We start from the raw sequence: 20,635 nt of genomic DNA on the forward strand, positions 1-20,635 counted from the left end.
CTATCAGTGTGTGAAGAGTGGGAGAAGAGGGTTGCATTGACAATCCAACACAATGGGCAGCACATTGAACACATTTTATAAGTGGTCAGAAACTTGTAAATAACTCATGAAAGAATAAAGTTACGTTGAAACCAAGCACACCATTGTTTTTCTTGTGACATTACCAATAAGTTTGATGTGTCACATGGCCCTCTTTCTATTGAAAAAACAAAAGTTCTATCCAAGATGGCCGACTTCTAAATGGCCACCATGGTCACCACCCATCTTGAGGAGTTTGCCCCCTCACATATACTAATGTGCCACAAACAGGACTTTAATATCACCAACCATTCCCATTTTATTATGGTGTATCCATATAAATGGCCCACCCTGTATAGACTGAGCTGTTGTCAACTTAAATCAGTGACACAATGGCACAAATATTACCTTATATGACCAGATTTCATGTTTTATTTATTTATTTCTCCAACTTCAGAAATGACATAACCACTTCAAACTCTGAAATGTGCTTAACATTTATTAAATCTTGGAAAAAAAAGAGAGAAAATATTTTATATGCAAAAATGGTATATACACATTGCTTTTAACCGGAAAGGCACCAAAGACACATAAGCAGTTACTTGGATAAGTAATGCTGCTAGCTGGCTTCATGACAACATAAAAAAGACATTGTATGACAAATTAAAGTGTGAAAAAAGTAACATTATCAGCCATACAATTAACTTTCAGTTTTCTCTCTAAAAAGTAAGATTTTTTTTTTTTTTATTTGAATGGTTAAACCGCTAATAAGACAATAGTGGTGTCGCAATAGCTAAAATATATATTACTTATTACATAAATACAATAGTCTTAATGAAATACATTTTATTTACTCCCTTTTGTGGCTACAAACTGTCCACTATGTGTGCAAGCAAAAAAGAAGAACATAAAAACATCCTTAATACAAAGTACAACTTCTTTCAAACATGAACATTTGCGCATCTGCAATAAATTATTTTTCTCTATAACCAGGATGTAACCATGAGAAAAGAATAGGTCCTGCATATCCTTATTACTGCTAAAGGTCTGAAATTAACTTAAGTGAGAATGATATGGCTGTGATTGTCTGAACATTAAAGTGTTTGTATGGTTGTTTGAATCTGCTATGACGGGAGAGCCGTCCTCAACTTCTGGTGCTACACACTGCTAAAAACCAAAAGTAAAGTATTCTCCCCCAAATGAAATTCACCATCTGGTGACACAAGCACTATCAAGGGTAGAGAGTGGCATGCTTGAAGCAAATAAAAACTAGAAGTGGAGTAGACTGCCATGAGCCATAGGAGGTCAGGTTTTTAACTGAAAAGGTAAACAGGAGAAGTAACTTCCTCCTAAGTATTAATGGTGTTAACACCCAGTGTAAAGATGGCAGCAGCACTCCTCCTACTTTACTTCTTCCTCTCACTCTCAGAAACTAATGCCTCATTAGTCTGTGGAATGAGACAAGCACTTGTACCATTAATGGTGCCTGAAAATGACTTAAAAAAAACAACAACAAAAATGACAACTGTATATTGTGATGCAAGACTAGAAAATAGAAAATAAAATGTCTTAGTGGTTCAGGTGGCTTAGGTAACTGGGATGGGGAAAAATGTCATTGAAGCCATGATGAGCACACTGTTAGCACCATTCTTCTTCTTCTTCTTATATGGTGCACCTCTTTCAGTCAAACACGTCATCTGCATATTTCTGGTAGTCTTGTCCATTAGTGCGGTCTTCTTTATGATCAGTCCAATAGGAAGAATTGCATACAGTTTTTTTCTTTTGAAATGTTAATGTGTTTTTCACTTTTTTAGAGTGATGGTAACATAAGATGTAGGTATGTAGCCTTCATCTCCATTGTTCCTACGGACACGGGTCCAACCATCCCCTTTGTCCTCCTCTACCACAGCTAGCACCTCCCCTTCCTGCATAGCGATGGTCCCTTCACTGGCACCTAAAAAAGAAAGACAGGCTAGAGATGATTTTTGCCGATGTGCTGACACAAACCTTGCTCAGTCAAATCTAGAGGGGAAAAAAAATTGACTCATAATTTTATGACTGACTTCTTATTTTGTGTTTGTTGTGTCTGAAAGTTTATTTGATAATGGTATAATTATGCTACAACCTACAGGGAGAATTTCAAAAGCCAAGCCAGCACTATAATTTTAAAATCAATATGCATAGACAACTGACAAACACACTCCCTGGACTTATTACTGTCAAATAGCATTCTGTGGCCATAATGAAAACTAAGAATAAAATTGTCATTGTACATGTACAACAAAATTGTGGGTGCGCCACACCAACTGTGTTGGAATGAAATATAAACAGCAGACAGCAGGAATAAACAGCAAACAGGAGAAATATATACAAAAAAAAAAATAAGAGAAATGCACACATTGGAAAACAAAATAGTTGCAAAGTGCTTGGAAGTAGTGCAAAGAAAAGACTTTGTTTGAACAGAGTGTGAGTGGCCAGAATGATGGGGGTTACTCCGACCATGGCTGAGATTGGCGAGGTGGGTGAGCAGGGGTGGGGGCGATATTGTTTATTGACAGTCCGAATGGCCCAGGGGAAGAAGCCGTTCGTGACTCTGCAGGTGTGGGACCTGATTGACCTGAGGCGTTGACCAGAGGGCAGCGGGTCAAACAGGTAGTGAGCAGGATGCAAAGGGTCACCTGTGATGGCCAAGATTTTCCTGAGATAGACGGATCTGGCGATGGCCTCCAGGGTTGGCAGAGGGCAGTCAATGATTTTTTGGGCCAGTGTTAATTATCCTCTGTGCAGCCTTCCTGTTCTCAGTAGTGGCCCCTGCGTACCAAACACCCAGGCAGTAGGAGAGCACGCTCTCCACTGAGGACCGGTAGAAGGCCAGCACCAGCTTCTGGTCCAGGTTATTCTTTCTCAGGACATGGAGGAAGTGCAACCACTGCTGGGCCTTCTTTACCAGGCCATTGGTGTTGTGGATCCAGGTGAGATCAGTGGAGATGTGGGTGACCAGAAACCTGAAGGTGGAGACAGATTCCACCCGTTCTCTATTTATAAAGAGAGGGAAGTGGACCTGTCTGTGTCCATCTTTTGTATTGAGGACGTTCAGCTTCAGGTTATTTTCCAGTGCTGAGTGACTATGGGTGAGTGGGGGGGGGCAGATCAGCTGACACCTCACCTGATACCCTTCTACACACGCAGTTAGATTTACCAAAGAAAAAATACACGTTGCAAACCACGTCCACCTCAGCTTCTTCTTTCATGTCGTTTCTGACTTAATCGGTGTCATGTCTGCTGTCATTAAGGTTCGCTTTCTTCTGTAAGCGAGCCCTTCTGCTGCTCTTGTTGCCTCCAATTTTCCATGTATGAACATGGAAGTCTGGAGACATCTCAGAACAGAGCACAAATATTACAACCAAATCCTAAAAAAAAAAAAGTTAGGACGCTGTGTAAAATGTAAAAACAAACAGAATGCAAGGTTTTGAAATCTCACAGATTCATATTTTATTTACAATAACAAAGAGGGAGCAAAAAAGGGTGTAAAGTTGTATTTAAAAAGAACATTTGGTAACTGATTAGGTTATTTGACAAAAGGTCACTAAAAGACATCCTTGCAAGATGATGTAAGACAATGTTAAATATATGACATATGACATCTACTACAATGACGTAACTTTGTAGTAGAAGAGTCTGGATGTTCAACTGTGATGCCTGCAGTCAGAAAAATACGACCAAGACAACCCGGGATTATTGAGCAGCAAACAAGAACAGGACAAGTCCAGCAACTAGTCTCTCGAGTTCCCAGATGCTTACAGACACTGTTGTTAAAAGAAGATGGGACGCTACACGCTGCTAAACTTAGCTCTGCTCCAACTTCCTCCAAATGTGTAGGTGCCATCAAATTCAAAATAACTTCTTTAAAATGATAATTTTCTCAGTTTAAACATATTATATGCTTCCTCTATTCTGTTGTGAATAAACTATGGGTTTATGAGATTTGCAAACCACTGCATTCTGTTTTATTTGCATTTTACAAAACATCCCAACATTTATTGAAAATGGGTTGTGCACCTCGCAGGAGAATAAAACTCTTAGACTGTAGTGGTTCTTACTAAACAGTGAGAAATAATATTTCCATAACTCAGCTTTTTAGGAGTGCAACTCTTGTAATCACACATCCTAGCATACAGCATAGACTCACTATGCCTCATTTTCAACAACAACAGTAAGTCAGTGAGTCCATCAGTTAAAAAAATGTAAGTGTATTACATACCAGGGAAGTTGTACATGGCTGTGCATTTCCCAATAGGAGCAGCTAGGTCCTCATCCTCAAAGTCATCATCAAACTCAGCATAAATGGCTTGGGAAGGATCAGGAGTGCTTTCATCGGAGTAAGCGCCATCAGGGCTGGAAAGAAAATAGACAGGGTTCCTGTACACAGTAGACAACAAACCTGTGTTTCAAAGCAATGTCTACAAGCAGAATGTAATCCTACCTGTGTACATCATTAGCTCCATTATTGTTAAATGAGTGGGCTTTATAGCGCAGCGTGTCTCCTCGACCTCCAGCTTCAGCGAGCCATGTCTACTCGAGAGAACGGTCCCAAAAAAAGCAGAAATTTCCCACAATCCATTATTCTGCAATCCGCGTTTGTGTGACAACATGCTTTAAAAACTTTTAATTGGTTAGAAGAAAAGGCTGGAAACCTGTTGACCTAATAATTTATTAGAAATAACATATATGAGCCACATCATTTGACAGCAGCAGAGAGCTAGATTACCTCATATTTGCTCTGCTCTCCTCTGAGCCGCTCTAAATTCTGGGATGTCTGGTTGATTTGGGATGCCAGGCTAGCGGGGTCTCCCATTTGAGGATTTTTCTCATAAACATCTTTCATCTTTCCCAGCGCTTCACTGAAAAGAGAGAAAAAGAGAGCGATAGACAGAGAGAGAGGGGAACAAAGGAAGAAGAGGGAAAGTGACTTTCAGTAGAAATCAGTTCCCTGCAGACCTCAGGAGTGGGTAAACACACAGAGACACGGCACAGTTGTGTACTCTGCATGAATATTATATCCACTTTCCCGGTGGAGAAGTTCTAACAGAGATGGTTATTAATACACAGAAGGATCCGCACATGTGTGTCTAATATACGCACACTTCACACACACCTCTGATCAACTTCCTTTTGCAACTCTTTGCAGATTTCATCCAGTTTCTGTTGTAACCTTTTCCTGCGCTGCTCCGGAGGGAGGTGGCCAAAGTCCTCTGACACTGTAGGCTGCAAGAGGGCACAGGAAGGGGGGGTGGGGGTGGTATTAGCACTGAACGTCTTCTTACACTTTCATAATGACAGTTACCGTGGTGTGAGAACTGGACAACTGCGGAGGAAGCCTGTGGTTTGTGTTCAGCTCAGGAGACGTCAAACTAAAAACCATTTCAGCTCTTTGAGTTTCATGTTTGGTTGGTTTTGAGTTGATATAAAGCCAATGAAGTACAGAACATCAGTGAGCTGAACACAAAACCATCACCCATGGACCAATAACCACATTCCAATAACTTTGTACAGTCCCATCTTTTATCATCTTCACATTGAAAAAAAAAAAGTCTTGATTTACATGTGTGACACAGAAAAGTGCACGATTAAGGCCATTTGGAAAACTGGGTTACTGATTGCTCAGTGTTTCTGTGTGCCACCAAGCGTTCCTCCCTTCCTCCACCACCAGGTGGCCACCTCTTCAATACAGGCTTAATAGGACAAGTCCTAGACCACATTAGGTTATGCAGGATGCGGCATATTGAGGCCGTTCAGGGCAAAAACCAGCAGAAACTTATGAAGTTCCTGCTGCTTTCTGCTGGAAACTTCATAACTTTCTGCTGGTTGAGAAGGGAAACTACAGAGAATTTACAATGAAATGCGAAGGGAAATTACAATGAAATGAGCCATTGTAAAGAAAAGGTGGCTACTTTTTACGAGTCAAACACCTCCACACCCCAGCTTTGTTTCCCGTATTACCATTATCCTCTCTGGAGTAAACTTCTGAGGGGAAAAAAGAAAGAGTATGTGTATATAAAAATGGTGAAATAACCTTAAAGTGGGTTTCTTGCTTTTCACTTTTTACCTTGACATTAATTTTAATTACATTTTTATATACATAAACATTAAAAATCAGACTGTAAGTTTAATACAGCATGTTCATGTCCTAAAAATATAAATCAAATTATTCATTACAGGAATTCAGTGACTCTTGCAGAGGCATGAACACAGGATGACGTGTAAGCCCTTATGAGTGAACGTCTCCTGGCACCCGAACGGTCTTCTGTGGTGACTCACCGATCTCCTGAGTGTCCGGAAGGAAGAGATTCTGGGTTTGACTGTCTTATTGATCTCCTTCAAACAGTACGACAGGGGGTCCCGGCCAAACTTGGGGGAAGGGGGTCCGTTAGGTGAAGGGGCAGGGGGAGTGGAGAAAGGAGCGAGCACTGGAGAGGACAGCTGGTGTGGGAAATGAGCAAAGTACCAGCACCCAAAAATAAGGTACACAGACATAGATTGGTGTATTGGGGAAGGAGAAGGGAAGAATAATTGAAAAGAAGAAGGGGAAGACATGAACAACAAGATGACAAGGGAAAGAAAAAGACACCGTCAACACCTTAAAGCACACCACAAAGCAAGGAAGACAACACTGAAGCCAACCCAGCACATGAGCCCAATAAGCATGAAAGCACAAAACACTCTCATAAACGCATACATCAAGTAATAATTACAAATAACCCCCCAAAACACTAAGATTACACAGCAAAACAACCAACCACAGCTCCCACATTGGTGCCACAGCAAACCTGCAGCCAAGTTCAAGCCCAGCTGATGGGCAGCCTGAGCTCCAGTGAGGAACTGGCTGAAGAAGGCCTGCTAGGTTAAAATACTTTGCATTTTTTACAGCTTTAATTGTTTACTAGTAATAGCAGTAATATAATCATTCATAATAAAAACATATTTACTACCCAGTTTCAATGCTAACAATAACAAGACCTAGGTTTGTAATTATGGACTGGATATGATATCTCTCAATACACCCAATAGGCTATGGTTACTGGCTTGCTGAGTCTCCATAGACAGTGGTCAGTATGTTTTTCCAATTTGGATGTGATTCAGTTACACTGAAAAGAGTTATTTTGTGATGAGACGAAATTCTAAGAAAAATGTTTGATCCAGAACTAAATATATATGTTTAAAGTTCAACCAGTACTCTTAGAAGTCTGACCTATATAGACAGAAAATATCAATTCACATACCAGAACAGTAGCTATAAATAGCCTGCTTAATTACCGCAGTGGGATTCTGCACATAGATTTTCTGGGGGGGTCTAATGAGTGCCTTCTGTGACCTATTAGAAAGAGGTTAAATTGCAAACATGTCTGGGTGAACTAGACGCTGAGGTGTACATAAATGTAGTAAGGTGGGTGGGGGTCTATTAGCTAAATTACACAGGAGGCTGATGGCTTCTAGTCTCCAATAATGAATGTCTAAAAGAACCACACACGGTTTCTTGTGTAAATACTGTGAGCTAGAAGTACAACATTGTTATTATGTGAACATCTACTGAGTAGGTGCTGCTTTTCTTCAGGGTTACGGGGGCCTAAATACAGGAGAGGAGTTAAGAATGGGAATGTTTAGGAGCTAGACATAAACCAAGAGCTCACTCAAGCCAATATATTCAGCCTCCTATTCACACGGCCGAGTCCTAATTGGGAGAGCATGACTGATGATACAGAGCACTGTGCCACACACATACACAGAGCGGGAAAAGTGCACAGCCAGTAAGACATGCAGAGAGTAGAGGGGTGCTGAACAAGCAAACACTGCAGGGAAGAAAGAAGGGATCATTTAGAGCTAGGACTGGAGGTGGGGGACCATTAGCTTGTTAGTGGTCAGCCCTCATATCACCGGCTTAATTTTGGACCACAGCAAAAGTGCTCCATTGAGATAAGATTTTCAATGTAGCGCAGCTCTCTTGCTCCAAACACAAAGTCATACGCAAGAACATAAATGTCAATGAAAACATTCAGGTCATAAACGTGTGACTGTAACTGGTCAGGGGTTTGTTTTTTTTTTACCTACAAAATGTGGTATCATTCTGAAGTTGGCACAAAGATTTTATTGTGATGCAACACATAATGGCAGGTTCTGCACAGTATAATAGAAGCAGTGTGTTTGTGGATGCCTATAGAGAAAAATTCAATGTTGTTTGGGTCCCGTGCTGATGAAAGCACAAGCACAGCAGAATGCTGACTGCTAGCTGACCTATTGGAAACCAGGGATAGGGAGGGTGTGGGTGGGCAAGGTTTATACACTGACAGCCAGTCATAGAGTCATGCAAAAGACCTTTTCCAGAAGTGTTGGGGTGTGTGAGAGTGCCCGTATAACTCAATGGCAGAGGGTCATGCATTATTATTCTGAGCATTAAAGGTAAGAAGGGTGTGTATGTGTGTGTTGCAAGTGTGCGCAGCTGCAACCACAGGTCCACCACGAGTGCTCTCTGTAGGGGATTTCCTGGCTCTGCCATGCAAGGAGTCACACACTAATCTGCCTGATTGCCAACCTGAAGACTCACTGATTCATTGAAAAATTTAAAAAAAAATTACAATAAAGGACATCTGTGTGAGTGTGAGTCCATGTCATTAGGCTAAATTAGCCTAATGTTGCACGCTATAGTAAAATCTCCTACCTTACTTCGCTTGCTGAAAAGCCAAAAGTTATTGGTCTTCTTCTTCCATGGCTCCATGGAGACTTTAGGTGTACCGAGGCTACTGTCCGAAGAGGCTCGATTGATCCCCTGACTGTAGTCCTCAAACTCCAAATCTCCCGGACGCTCAAAGCCCGACTTATTCTGCTCTATTACAATCATGGAGTCCTGCATTAAATGCAATTATGGATAAGAGCAATTAAGAGCTATCGTCAAGCAGATTTAAGGCTAAAACGAATTAGCTGTACAAAGCCATGCTTCACATTAATATCTGTTCTTTTTTTTTTTTCTTTTCTTTTTTTGAGATCCACTCACATTCTTCTCATTAACATTAGTTCCGGCTTTAGTAATGCCTTCCAGGCACTTGCCAATGATGGGCATCACATGCTTCTCTGTGTCTGAGAACAAGATGTAGCCTTGTGCCAACTTCTGTGTTCGCTTCTCATCCAAATCCTGCAATTTCTAGTGAATACAAATTAACAGTTATTTACAAACAATGCCATTATTAGAGATAAAACAAAGCACAATAGATAGCACCTAAAAATGTGTATTTTAAAAAAGAAAGATCAGGTTTATACTAAAATATTGAAATCATATTCAACTTTATCTGAAACAAAATACAAAACAATAAACAAGTTGTAGCTGTTTATGATTTTCAAAAACCTTAAAAGTGTAAGTTTGACATACATATTTTTTTACATTTCTCATTGATTCATAATAACTAATACGTGTTGCCAGTTGGCTTTCTGCTAAAACCTAAAATAATGGTTGTAGGTTGTCATTTTGTAATAGATAACTGACTTACATTGAAAATGAGTGGCATGTCACTAAAATAGAATTGGTTCTGTTCTTTGTTGTATTTCTGGAGCTGAGCAGCATAGTCGTTCTTACACTCGTCTGCTACGTGTGCTCTCATGTGAGCTTGCTGTTTGGCCTAAAATCATGCACAAATAAAAACAGGTTAACAAAGCGCATCTAGTATTACTTTGGACGATGTCAAATAGGATATGGATATTCAATATGTTTCCTGTTTACTTTTTCAACATCAGCTTTTGTGGCATTGATGTCTTGATCTGTCTTTTCTGCATACTGTGCTGCACGCTCTGCTTCTCTCCACTCTCTCTCAAAGCGCTTCTTACTCTGGTGTGGATGGAGGAAAGAAATAGAGAAAGAAAAGGAAAAACATTACATTCAGTTCATTTAGTAAAGAATTAACTCTTAAGAGGTTACACAACTTTAAGCAAAGGACATGGCAGGTTTGACGGAAAACAGGTCGTGTAGTGCGAGGCGGTATCTCTGTAATACTTAAGATTCTGGACTTCTGACCTACTTTAATACATTACTTCAATTTTATTATTATTTTGGATTACATAAGTGCACCTTTATATTGGTTTACAGCTACAAGTAAAATGTAAATAAGGTACACACATTTAACTGCTCTTTAACACAATTATCAGTTGGTCACATGGCAGCAATTGAGTGCATTCAGGCATGTAGGCATGATCGTGATGGCCTGGTGAAGGTCAAAGCACAATGGGGAAGAGAGGTGATTTAAGGGACTTTGAACGTGGCGTGGTTGTTGGTGCCAAATAGACTGGTTTGAGTATTTCAGAAAATGCTGATCTACTGGGATTTTCCCCTCACACAAGCATCTCTGGTGTTTACAAAGAAAGATCCAAAAAAAAAAAAAAAGAGAGAGAGAGAGAGAGAGAGAAAATAGCCAGTGAGCAGCAGTTCCCTGGGCCAAAATGCCTTGTTGATGCCAGAGGTCAGAGAAGAATGGCCAGACTGCTTCGGGTTGATAGGCAGGCAAGTAACTGAAATGATCACCAAGCACAGAGAAAAGCTTCCTGGAATGCACAGCACGTCAAACCTTGGAGCTGATGGGGTACAGAAATAGAAAACCACGCCGGTTATCACTCTTGTCAGCTACAAACAGGAAACTGAGACTGCTATTCAGTACCCTTAGTACCAACTGAGTACAATTAGCACTATGGTACCATTCAAACACCACAGCCTACCTGAGTATTGTAACTGACCACAGTGTGCCCATGTCGAGATGGCTGCTTCTAGTAGGGTGACTCGCTATCTCACAAAGCCCCAATTATCTCAATCACAGACACCAGGATGTCAATCCAACGGAGCATTTTGGGATGTGGTGAAATGGGAGATTTGTATTATGATTGCGCAGCTGACAAATCAACTATGTGATGCTATCATGTCAATAAGGACCAAAATTTCTTAAGAATGTTTCCAGCTCCTTGTTTAATCTATTCCCAAAAGACTTCTGAGGGGAAGTCAGTTCCGAGGGGAAAAATGAATCCAAACTGGAACAAGAAAAGTGGAACTAATAAAGTGGTCAGTGAGTGTATCACGAAAAAGAAAAAACACAAAAAACCAAAAACAAAAGAATGAATTCATCTGCAATCAAGATCTGTTTGGTACAGGAAGTCCTCAACAGGCTGCTTAGTAACCTTTTGCAATATGCCACCATTTGTTTTTTCTATTCTTTCTTAAAGTCAACAAACAGTTTATTAGAATTTAAAACTCTGTTTGCATACTGGAGTAAAAGGCAACTGGCTGGTGTCCCAACACCGGTAGTTGTAGCCACTTTGTGTGTGCTAGGCCTCACATCCATTAATTCAAGTCACTGAACTAAACCTCACTGCCATGTATGTGCTGCTGGTAGTTTTGGAGCATTCAGTGTTGGTTTACATGGGTTCCCTCTCAATGCCAGCACAGCTTGTCCATTGACCAATGTAATAATAGTAGACAGGTTCTTGAAATGCCACAGTAGCGTTTTTTACTTTTCACCTTTATAGTGGTACTTGGAAAAATATGTTTTAATTCATGATGTTAGTGCTGGCATACCAGTTTGTCCAGTATGCCGCCCAGCAGTGGAAATTCAAAGGGAGGCTTGCTTTCCACTCTGTTCATCTGATTTTACTATAGACAAATGTAGTCACCTGACTGAGCACACAGAATCTGCAACCATTCACTTTATCTTTCATTTTTTGCACTCAAATCAAACACTCTAGTTTTGGTTACACAGAATTTTTTATTTTTTTTGGTGGTACTTTAAACGTTAACATGCATTGTAGAAATTACTTGTGTGCTGTGTTCACCAATCTTTAAATTCTAAGAGTAAACTTACACTGTCAAGCTGCTTGTAGGTGCTCTCCAGACTCTGCTGGGCCTTCTTGGCATCCATCAGATACTGCAGACATCCATAAAAATAGAGGGAGAGGAGGGTCAGATGACAAAAAGAGAGACAGCCATGTGCAGGGGCAGACAGAATAAACAATGACTGCCTAAAGCCACACAACACAACAGACAAGAAAACAAATACCAGTGTGTCTGTTTGAGACATCACGTCTTCAGTAGAAGCCTGTACATGGCTGCTCTGTTCTAACAGGAAAAAGCCAAAGCATTCCTCACAGAGAAAAGGCACACCACCACTCAGACCATGCCTCCCTCAGGAGACTCTAAGTGAGGCTTCTTTCCTGCCACAGCAGTAAGATCTCTGCATCTCCACTCCTCCTTATCACTGTTTGTTGTATATTCTAAAGAAAAACCCCATTTGGCATGTTGTCAGAATGTTGTTGACTATGGTGTAATAGGCACATACACAGTGAGTTCTAGGTGTTTTCATTTACGTCATTCACATAACGGGGGCTTCCAGTGTCACATGGTATGACTCAACCCAAGAAGTAAACAACAAAACTGTTAAAACAGCATGGAAGTGAAACAAAAGATCAACACAGTTAACCCTCTGCAGGTAAAGAGTATGAATGGGACTGTGGGAAACAAGACCAACGCACAATGAAAAGATCACAGTTTATCTTTGTTGCCACAGATTAGAACTTTAAAGACTCTAACACTCATCCATTTCATATTAAGCTCACCGTCTTTCGTTCCTGCTTAAGCTCTTGCAGGTACTTGGTAAGATCGATGCAAATATTCATCATCAAGTTCTCAGCAATTAGCTCTCTCTGCCCCGCATAATCGTTCATCTCAGTCAGGATGTCCAAAAACGCCTGGTAGCTGGACAACCTATCATTTAAAGAGGTGGAGAAAGGAAAGGGTGGAGAAAGAAGGACACTGTGATGAGGCAGCTGATAAGATGATAAACAGACAGGTTAAAAGAGAAGTTTGCAGTGGACCACGGCACGATAAGAAGTTTATGGCTTCCTTATTCCTGCTTCCTTCTAAAGGCATTTAAATGGCAAAGAAAACAGCAATGCACTACTGCGTGGATAACAACACCAACTAACTGCTTGGATAACAGGGGGAAATGAAGGGAAAACCTTTAGTTTCAGATAGCAAATGAACTTAGGGGCTGCACCAAAGTCCAGTATTAGACAAATAAGGATTATTTTTAACTAGAGATAATGCAAAGGTATCCTAGTAGATTCCACAAATAAAAATATATAAATATAAATAAGGGAGCTCTTCTATACGAAAAATCCTGCCACATAACCAACAACAACTCACCTGCACTCGGGCTCATCTTTGCTGCTTCGTTTTTGGTTATACTTCTTTGAAAGGTTCCTGTGAACAGTGACAGATCATTAACACAATCTGAAATGGGGAAAGGGCTGAAACGGCAGATGGCAATAGAAGACAACTCGCTGACTTAAAATGTTCTTATGCAACCACTTGATTCGTTTCCACACCATAGGATCAACAACAGCAGTCCACTATGAACATATTTAAATAGCTGTTCTTCCTCCTTTCACTCTCCTTCTGACCACTTCCTGTCTATCATGCGCCAGTCTGCTCCCGCTTCCTCTCCTTTCCAGCAAAGCTCAGCACTACAACAGATGGGGGCCTGCAAACTGGGAAACAACTGGGAGAGGAAGGACTATGTAAGAAAGGCCAGAGGAGAGAGAGAGAGAGGGGAAAGATACAGGGACAACAAGCTACAGCTGGAGAATCGAGCTAGTGTTTCACAGACAAGTTAGATTCTGTCCCACAGTGGTCATAAGACCAACAAGGATTTCATAAACAGCCTTTTAACAGGCACCCATGCAAACACAAAAGCACACATACGCTGCAAGCTGCTTTGAGCAACACACTTGTACACAATTCTTTGTAGCAGTTGGGCAACAACAACATGAAAAACATAGAAGAAAAAAAACAAAACACAGGCCTACCTCAGTTGTTTGGCATAGTTTTGCTCAATCTCTGTCCTCTCCTTCACAAATTTCACATACTTCTCTACCAGCTCCAGGCCAGACTGTGTGTGCTTTTCGATGATGTCATATTGGTCCTGGTGGAAGGAGCACGACACAAATAAGGAAAAGACAAAACACAGCGAGATACGGAACATGTGTAATGACCGGGATGTTGCACTGGTCGACTTTGAGGTCACCAAATTGCATCTTAAGCAGGGGGGAATAAAACAAAAACACATCAAGGTTTGTTCTTGCATGCTAGGCCCCAAGAATGCTCGCCACATGTGCACAAGATATTGGCGACCGTTTCTTCACTTCCGCTAGGCTTTAAATCATGGGGGACCTGCGTTTTTCTTACGAGGGGGAGAAAACTGTCAGAAGGACACAGAGGTCATGCTTCTCAGGCATTAAAGAAGGAGGTGCTTTTCTCTTCCTTATGTGGTCAGACTGTGTGGAGTGAATAGCAACGTGACGCCTGATTCCCTAGAAAAAAATTTTTCAAGCCAGTTCCATTTACAGCCGAATTTGCTGACTTCTCCTCATCATTATGCAGTATGACTGAGGCATATATGGTTTCTGTTCCTCTTTCACTGCTCTCTTTATAACACCTTCAAGCTCTGACAAGCCTACTAAGAGTGAGAAACAATGCTGAAGACTTGAAGCACGGGCATGTTGAAAGGGGATTCCTGACGTGTTGAGCCACGTTATTCTACACCCTTCCCGCTCTTCAGGTAAAACAAAAGAGTTAAAGCCCACATAAATGAGATGGCATTTAACCTAACTACAGTACACAGTTCAAAGTTAAGAGTAAAGCCCGCAATCCAGAGCTACAATGCCTAGCCAGTAGGCAGTTTTGGGGTTTTAATTAAGGGTCAATAATTGTGTAACTGTAGTAGAGAAAAGGAGTCAAGTAAGCAGGATTAGTATATTGCCGAAAATGTTTCCCACTTAAAGGTAAGTGGTGACAATTTATGCATCATTTAAAATTAAACATTATTGATGTGGAGTCGAGTGCAGTAATAACACTAATAATAATTCTTTTACTATATGAATAAATTTGGATTTGCAGCATATGATGATTTACCACACAGTTTTTGGATAACAGTAAACTAGCCTCACAAGAATCCTGGATCACAAAGTTAGTGCATGTGACAATGAGTGATTCCAACATCAGGCCCTGGGAATTAAGGGTTAGATTCATAACTGGAGAGGTGTCAAAGTGCAAACCAAATACCAGGAATACACCAATTACAAAATTCAACTCATGTTTAAAATAGCATTTTTTTTTAGTTTTTGCTGACATTTCTTCCCCATTTTGGGAACTGAAGTAAAATAGACCTCATTACACCATCTCTGAACATTTACCTAGCACCAACTTTTTATGACACAAGACATAAAAGTCAGCCACTGCCACTTATAAATGTCACGCCCAAGACCCTTATTTGGTAAATATATTAGCGCACCTCTATCAAAATCTATTTACACATAAAGTAACCAAGAAGCTAGAGGCAACAGGAATAATAACACAACTGAAAGCCATATTATTCAGTCAGGAAATTGTAGGAATAACTACATGTGTACGAACTAAAAAGCACAGTAAGCTATGAGCTTACAATACCTGTTAGCACCCATTCAACTTAGGCCCGAGGCCTGACCTAATGCCGTTTTCAAACTCTTAAGCTTGATTTAGTCTTCTGCAGGAAGCATCCTAACTTACGATGTAACCGGAAACCCCTCTTAACCACAACATTCCACGCCAGTCAAGTCACCGCAGGCGGCGTGTAATTACATTTCTCAAGAGGTGCAAATCAGGTTACGGCATAGGGTTAAAAGGGGTTTCCAGTTACGATGTAGACTTCCCACTGAAGTATAAATCAGGCATTAGTAGCACCCAAGACAGATAATCAGAGGCTTTAAAATAGTGTCCAAGACTGGACAACAGCTGGTTAGTCAAAATGCACTACAATGCAGTGCCTTTGACTTGTAGGCAGATTACTTCTGACATATTACAATTACAAATTGATCACTCTGATGGGTTTATTTTTTAGATTGTTAGTTGCATGACTAAGACAGATGTACTCATCATATTATGGAGACTTGGAAAGTTGTAGTCTGCCTCTGTAGTCTGGAACAGGTCATTTGAATAGATAAGCCCTTTATTTGCATATTCAGTTTGTGGACTGCCGACCAGCCTGTGGCACAGTGTGCAAAAAGCTTACTACTTACTGTGGAGATTTAAGGGAAGGTTAGAAACTACAAGCTGTGCTAGGTGTAACCTCTTTGTGTGGGTTTGTCCTTAGTCCAGTATTTAGGCTCCAATTTCAAAATACTATACTTGAAGTACTACTGCAAATACTGAGTACCATTCTAACATTGAGACACTTCAATTGAAAATGCAACTGCAGATACTTGCAGCTGGAAAATATTATCGATCCAGGAAATGTCACCATTTCTACATCAAGATAAAGCAATGCAGAGCTAAAGGTTTAAAGGTCTGACAATCCTTTAATGGTTATTTAATAGTTGAGGTATACCTGGTATATTTTAATAAGGTCAGTGGATATTTATCTGGTAAAGCTGTATGCTCTCACTTATATTGTCTGGATGTTGGATGTCCAAGTGTGATGCTAAAAATAATTGTGATTAAGCCCTTTTTTTGGTCAACATTTTTCACATTGATGAAGAAAACCCTTTAGTGAACCGCCTGTTTTATAGATCCAACAGGAAAATGACACTTTTAAACTTTTCATTGGATTAACGCTCATATCAGAAGTCTGTTTCAATTTTTTTTTTTTTTTAAAGATGTTTGGCTTACCAGTATTACAAGAAAGTCTTCACATACACACTAGCCCATCTGTCCTGCAATATCACCCCTAAAAAAAGCATCTACATCAGTTTGTTAAGTAATTATGAATAAATGACATGATCGAAGAAGAGTGGGGGGGGGGTTTCCACGCTAAAAAAAAAAAAAAAAAGATGTGAGAAATCTTAGTGTGAACCCCATAAGACACACTCTAAAACACAACTTTAGGAATAATTTCAAATAAATGATTAAAACCATTTCTAGGTAAATATTCAGTTTCTATAAGTTCCAAAAATTACATTCTGCTTTTTTCTTTAACATTTTAAACCACTTTTTCTAGAAATGAGGTTGGATAAAAGAGCTCATAGAGCTCATCTAAAGACCGTGTTCTTCAAACTTTCCATCTGAGGAAAGTGAAGTAGAAAACATTTTTAAACTTTTTAATGGGTGTTGCTACCATAAAATTCAAGTTCATTGTTGAAAAAAACCCAAATGTTTCAATCTTTGCTCTGTGGTCTTTGGACTATTAACAAAAAAATAAAAACATTTAAATTGTGTCCTCCTTTTATTCAACATTCATTTATACAACAACCCATCTCCCCTGTGATGGACTGGTAACCTATCCAGCACCCCCTGCAACCTTGAACCGGCAAGTGGCTAAGAAGACGGATGGACAGAGAGTATGCCAGATTTCTTGTAAGCAGTTTTGTAAAATGCTGAATAAGTCACATTTGGTTATCTATAAACTCAAGATAACTTTAATCTGAACAAGAACGCTCCACTTAAAAAGCAAAACCATTAAAACTATCTTAAAATAAATCAAAACAACTTGAAAAGATATAATCAGTGTCTTCTCACACACCATTCAATGCCACAGTCAAAGTTATGTATACAAGTCCCCACAGAGCTTGTACTGAACTGATTTTCATAAGACTCAAACAACTTTAAAATGAGCGTGTTTTTGTTTTGAAAGCAAATGTCATGGTGGTGGCTTGCACGACTGCTTTTTATTTGCACTTTTAACTTGCCTTTACCTATGGTTCTTTTTTTTTTTTTTTTTCATGGAGTAATCGCTCCTTTCCTCAGGAATACTTTGAGCCATGACTAGCATCTTTATCCTCCTCTTATTTCATCGTTTTGAAGGATAGTCTAAATATTCTAGTTCTGCCCTGGTAATTATACAACTTCCAAATATAGAGAGCCATAACCTATTTTGTACTGCACAGATTTATGTATGTGGGGTGCGTTAAAAGTGTGACAGTTTACTTTGTGCTTCAACTCCCAGGTCTCATCTAAACCAAGAGAGAAATCCAAAATGTATTGTCTTCAAAATAATGCCAAAAGAGAACTGGCATCAAGTAAAAGCCACACAATTTCTAAAGGAGGCACCCTGAAAGTCACCAACCTACAATGCTTGGATGGATATTTCAGCCTTGAGTCACCCTGTCATCTTCAAAATGAGGGGCCAGGCCTGGCCAGACCAGCCTTACTGCAGTTCTGAGGAGTGCCCTGGTAACACTCACTATCACAGTTAATGCCCAGACAATGATCTTGTACTCTGTAAACTAGTGCCTTAAAATAGCCATTGGATTAACGACAATCAGGGGACAGATGTCATAGAGCTGATTTGGCCTGAGGGAGGGCCCTCTAGCCAAACATTAAAAGAGCCAATTATGCCTGCAGGGCTTTGTCTAACCAAGCAGGTAAATACATCAAAGTGCCTACAATGAGATTTTTTAATGAAATCTATATTGACTGAAAGCAGAACAGTTTGCTTTCCTGTGAGGGATTTCCTCTAAAACTAGTGAAACAACTACATGTTCTAAAACAGGAAAGCCTTACAAAGAGACAAAGCCTCTGATTAATCCTGGGGTACCACATTTCTCTGAGTCAATCAAAGTAGGGCAAAACTAATTAGGCTGTGTTGCACCAGCACATAGGATGGAAAAGGGACAGGGGAAGAGGCCTAGGGGGAGATCGTAATGAGGTCACAACCTCACTATCCTCATCTTTGCAGTGCTCCATTTTACATATTCAGGTTTGTTGAAAATGTGCATGAGCAACAATAGGCTTTGTCTGGATTCTGGATAATGTCATTGCCTTTACAGCTGCATCCAGGAAGTGGCTTACAGCTGGCTACCTAGCAGTCTGTAAAACACAATTTATACAAATCCAGTATTTTACCAAATCATCGCAGCACATGGGAATAAAAATCTCTCTCAATCTGCACTCTTTGTTGAATAAAAAAAAGAATCATGGCACTGAGGTGGACACATTCAGGGATTTACTCGTGAAACTTGCTCACAAGGCAAATCACAGCATCTGATTTCATCTCTATGGAAGCAAGGTGTGCCAGACTGTACACAATGAACCATCCCACGGGGCACAACCCACCTCTGCACTGTTTAAAGGCCTTTCTAGATGTGAAATAGTGTTTTTAGGCTGATATCAGACACAACTGTTAAGAGTCATCTGGGTCATAAATAGTCACTTGATCCAATTAATTAATTAATCAATACTTAGATTTGGAGAAAAGAGAGGGACGAAATGATAAAACAAAAGGTGTAAAAAAAAAAAAAAAAATTATAATATCCAAAACGTGGATCCTTCATTTTCCAAAAGTGCTTGTATGGTGTTGTATGTAAACTTAATACCTTTTTTACGTACTAAAAGTTGAAGAAATGTATGGAAACATGTTAGTATAATCATGAATGCACAGCTGTGCACACAGGCGGGTTACACCGCTTCTGGATACATGTATGCTTCCTCGCCGGAGGTCGTGTAGCGTTTTTCACTTTCTCATCCCGCAATGCTTAAAAAAACTGCACTGCAACCCTGACACCCAGACAACCTTTTAAAATATCAAAGGAGACAGAAGCGAGACAGATGATAGACTCACCCAAAGCTCTGTGCCCCAATCCATGTTCAGCTTGTTGGCCAAGCTGTCTGACTACCCCGAATACAAAGAACTTCTCCAAAAGTTATCCCCACAGCTCGGAGGACGGCCCTGGCAAGTATAATCCCAACGTGATAGATCGGTCGTAAACACTGCCTTCTCCGGCTTTTTCTCTCTTCAGCACACACAATACATCAACATCATGATCCTGCAATTAATTAGGTGTGCCAGTCGTTAGTCTGATTCTTCTAAATATTTTACATAGCGAGGGAAACAGGGACAAACTAGCTTTCGTATCCGCGTCACTCCCAAATCCTAAGCCTTAAAGGGGCAGTACCCCGAACCACACACGCCACCAGCCAGGAGACTGTGCTGCATCCTGACAGCATGCACTGGTTAAAGTTACTTCTATTCAAGACGTGTTCTTGTCTAAGCTGGTTATTTAAAAAAAAAAAAAAAAAAAAGTCCCCTGTAGGCTATACGCTTTGGGAATTCTGTGCTTCCCTGATAGAGAGCGTCCCCTGGACTTTCCCACATGAATCATATCATTATGTTCATCATCGATCAACAAGTAACACGCTGACTGATTCTGGCAATGCCTCACCGTCTGATTCAAATCATTAATGACTCACAATTAAGTTCTCATGCAAGAAAATAGGCTACTCTGTTTAATTTGCTTATATGCAATGACGCCGAATGAGGTCTACAATGAACACATCCAATACTTCCAGACTAAAAAACAGCCAGACTGTGATGGGGGAACGAAAGACGGAAACTATAAATGTAAGAAGATTTAAATTCAAACACAACACAAAATAAATATTTCTTAATGTTAACAGTTGTTTTTTTTTAAACCCTGATTTATAGCACTGCTCAGCAATGCATTATTAGTATTATTACCTTTAAAACATGAGCATTTTTTTTTAATATTACTACAATTTCTTTTGAAGCTACGAATACTTCATACAAAGGGAAAGTGAAAACAGTTTTTTTTTCACAGGAAAGAACAG

The 20,635-nt window shown here is 40.1% G+C and overlaps 1 protein-coding gene across 5 annotated transcripts; it reads right to left on the reverse strand.

The window, feature by feature from the left end:
* Window positions 1-440: 440 nt before the first annotated feature.
* Window positions 441-20,018, reverse strand: trip10a (thyroid hormone receptor interactor 10a). Of its 5 annotated transcripts, none has more exons than XM_025906317.1 (16): window positions 19,629-20,018; window positions 13,906-14,021; window positions 13,244-13,300; window positions 12,655-12,802; window positions 11,904-11,966; window positions 9,785-9,889; window positions 9,555-9,683; window positions 9,065-9,211; window positions 8,732-8,917; window positions 6,337-6,498; window positions 6,019-6,039; window positions 5,174-5,283; window positions 4,787-4,919; window positions 4,502-4,590; window positions 4,280-4,413; window positions 441-1,972 (listed from the first exon to the last, which is right to left on the reverse strand). In XM_025906317.1, the coding sequence occupies exons 1-16, from the start codon at window positions 19,650-19,652 to the stop codon at window positions 1,821-1,823; spliced, it is 1,776 nt and encodes a 591-aa protein (XP_025762102.1). In that variant the 5' UTR covers window positions 19,653-20,018; the 3' UTR covers window positions 441-1,820. The 5 variants fall into 5 exon arrangements, with proteins under 5 accessions (XP_025762102.1, XP_005468784.1, XP_005468785.1 ...); XM_005468727.4 differs by having other exon boundaries at window positions 6,019-6,042; XM_005468728.4 differs by lacking the exon at window positions 6,019-6,039 and having other exon boundaries at window positions 19,629-20,017.
* Window positions 20,019-20,635: the final 617 nt, after the last annotated feature.

This window comes from Oreochromis niloticus, linkage group LG4 (assembly GCF_001858045.2).
Source record: "Oreochromis niloticus isolate F11D_XX linkage group LG4, O_niloticus_UMD_NMBU, whole genome shotgun sequence".
NCBI classification, from domain to species: domain Eukaryota; kingdom Metazoa; phylum Chordata; class Actinopteri; order Cichliformes; family Cichlidae; genus Oreochromis; species Oreochromis niloticus.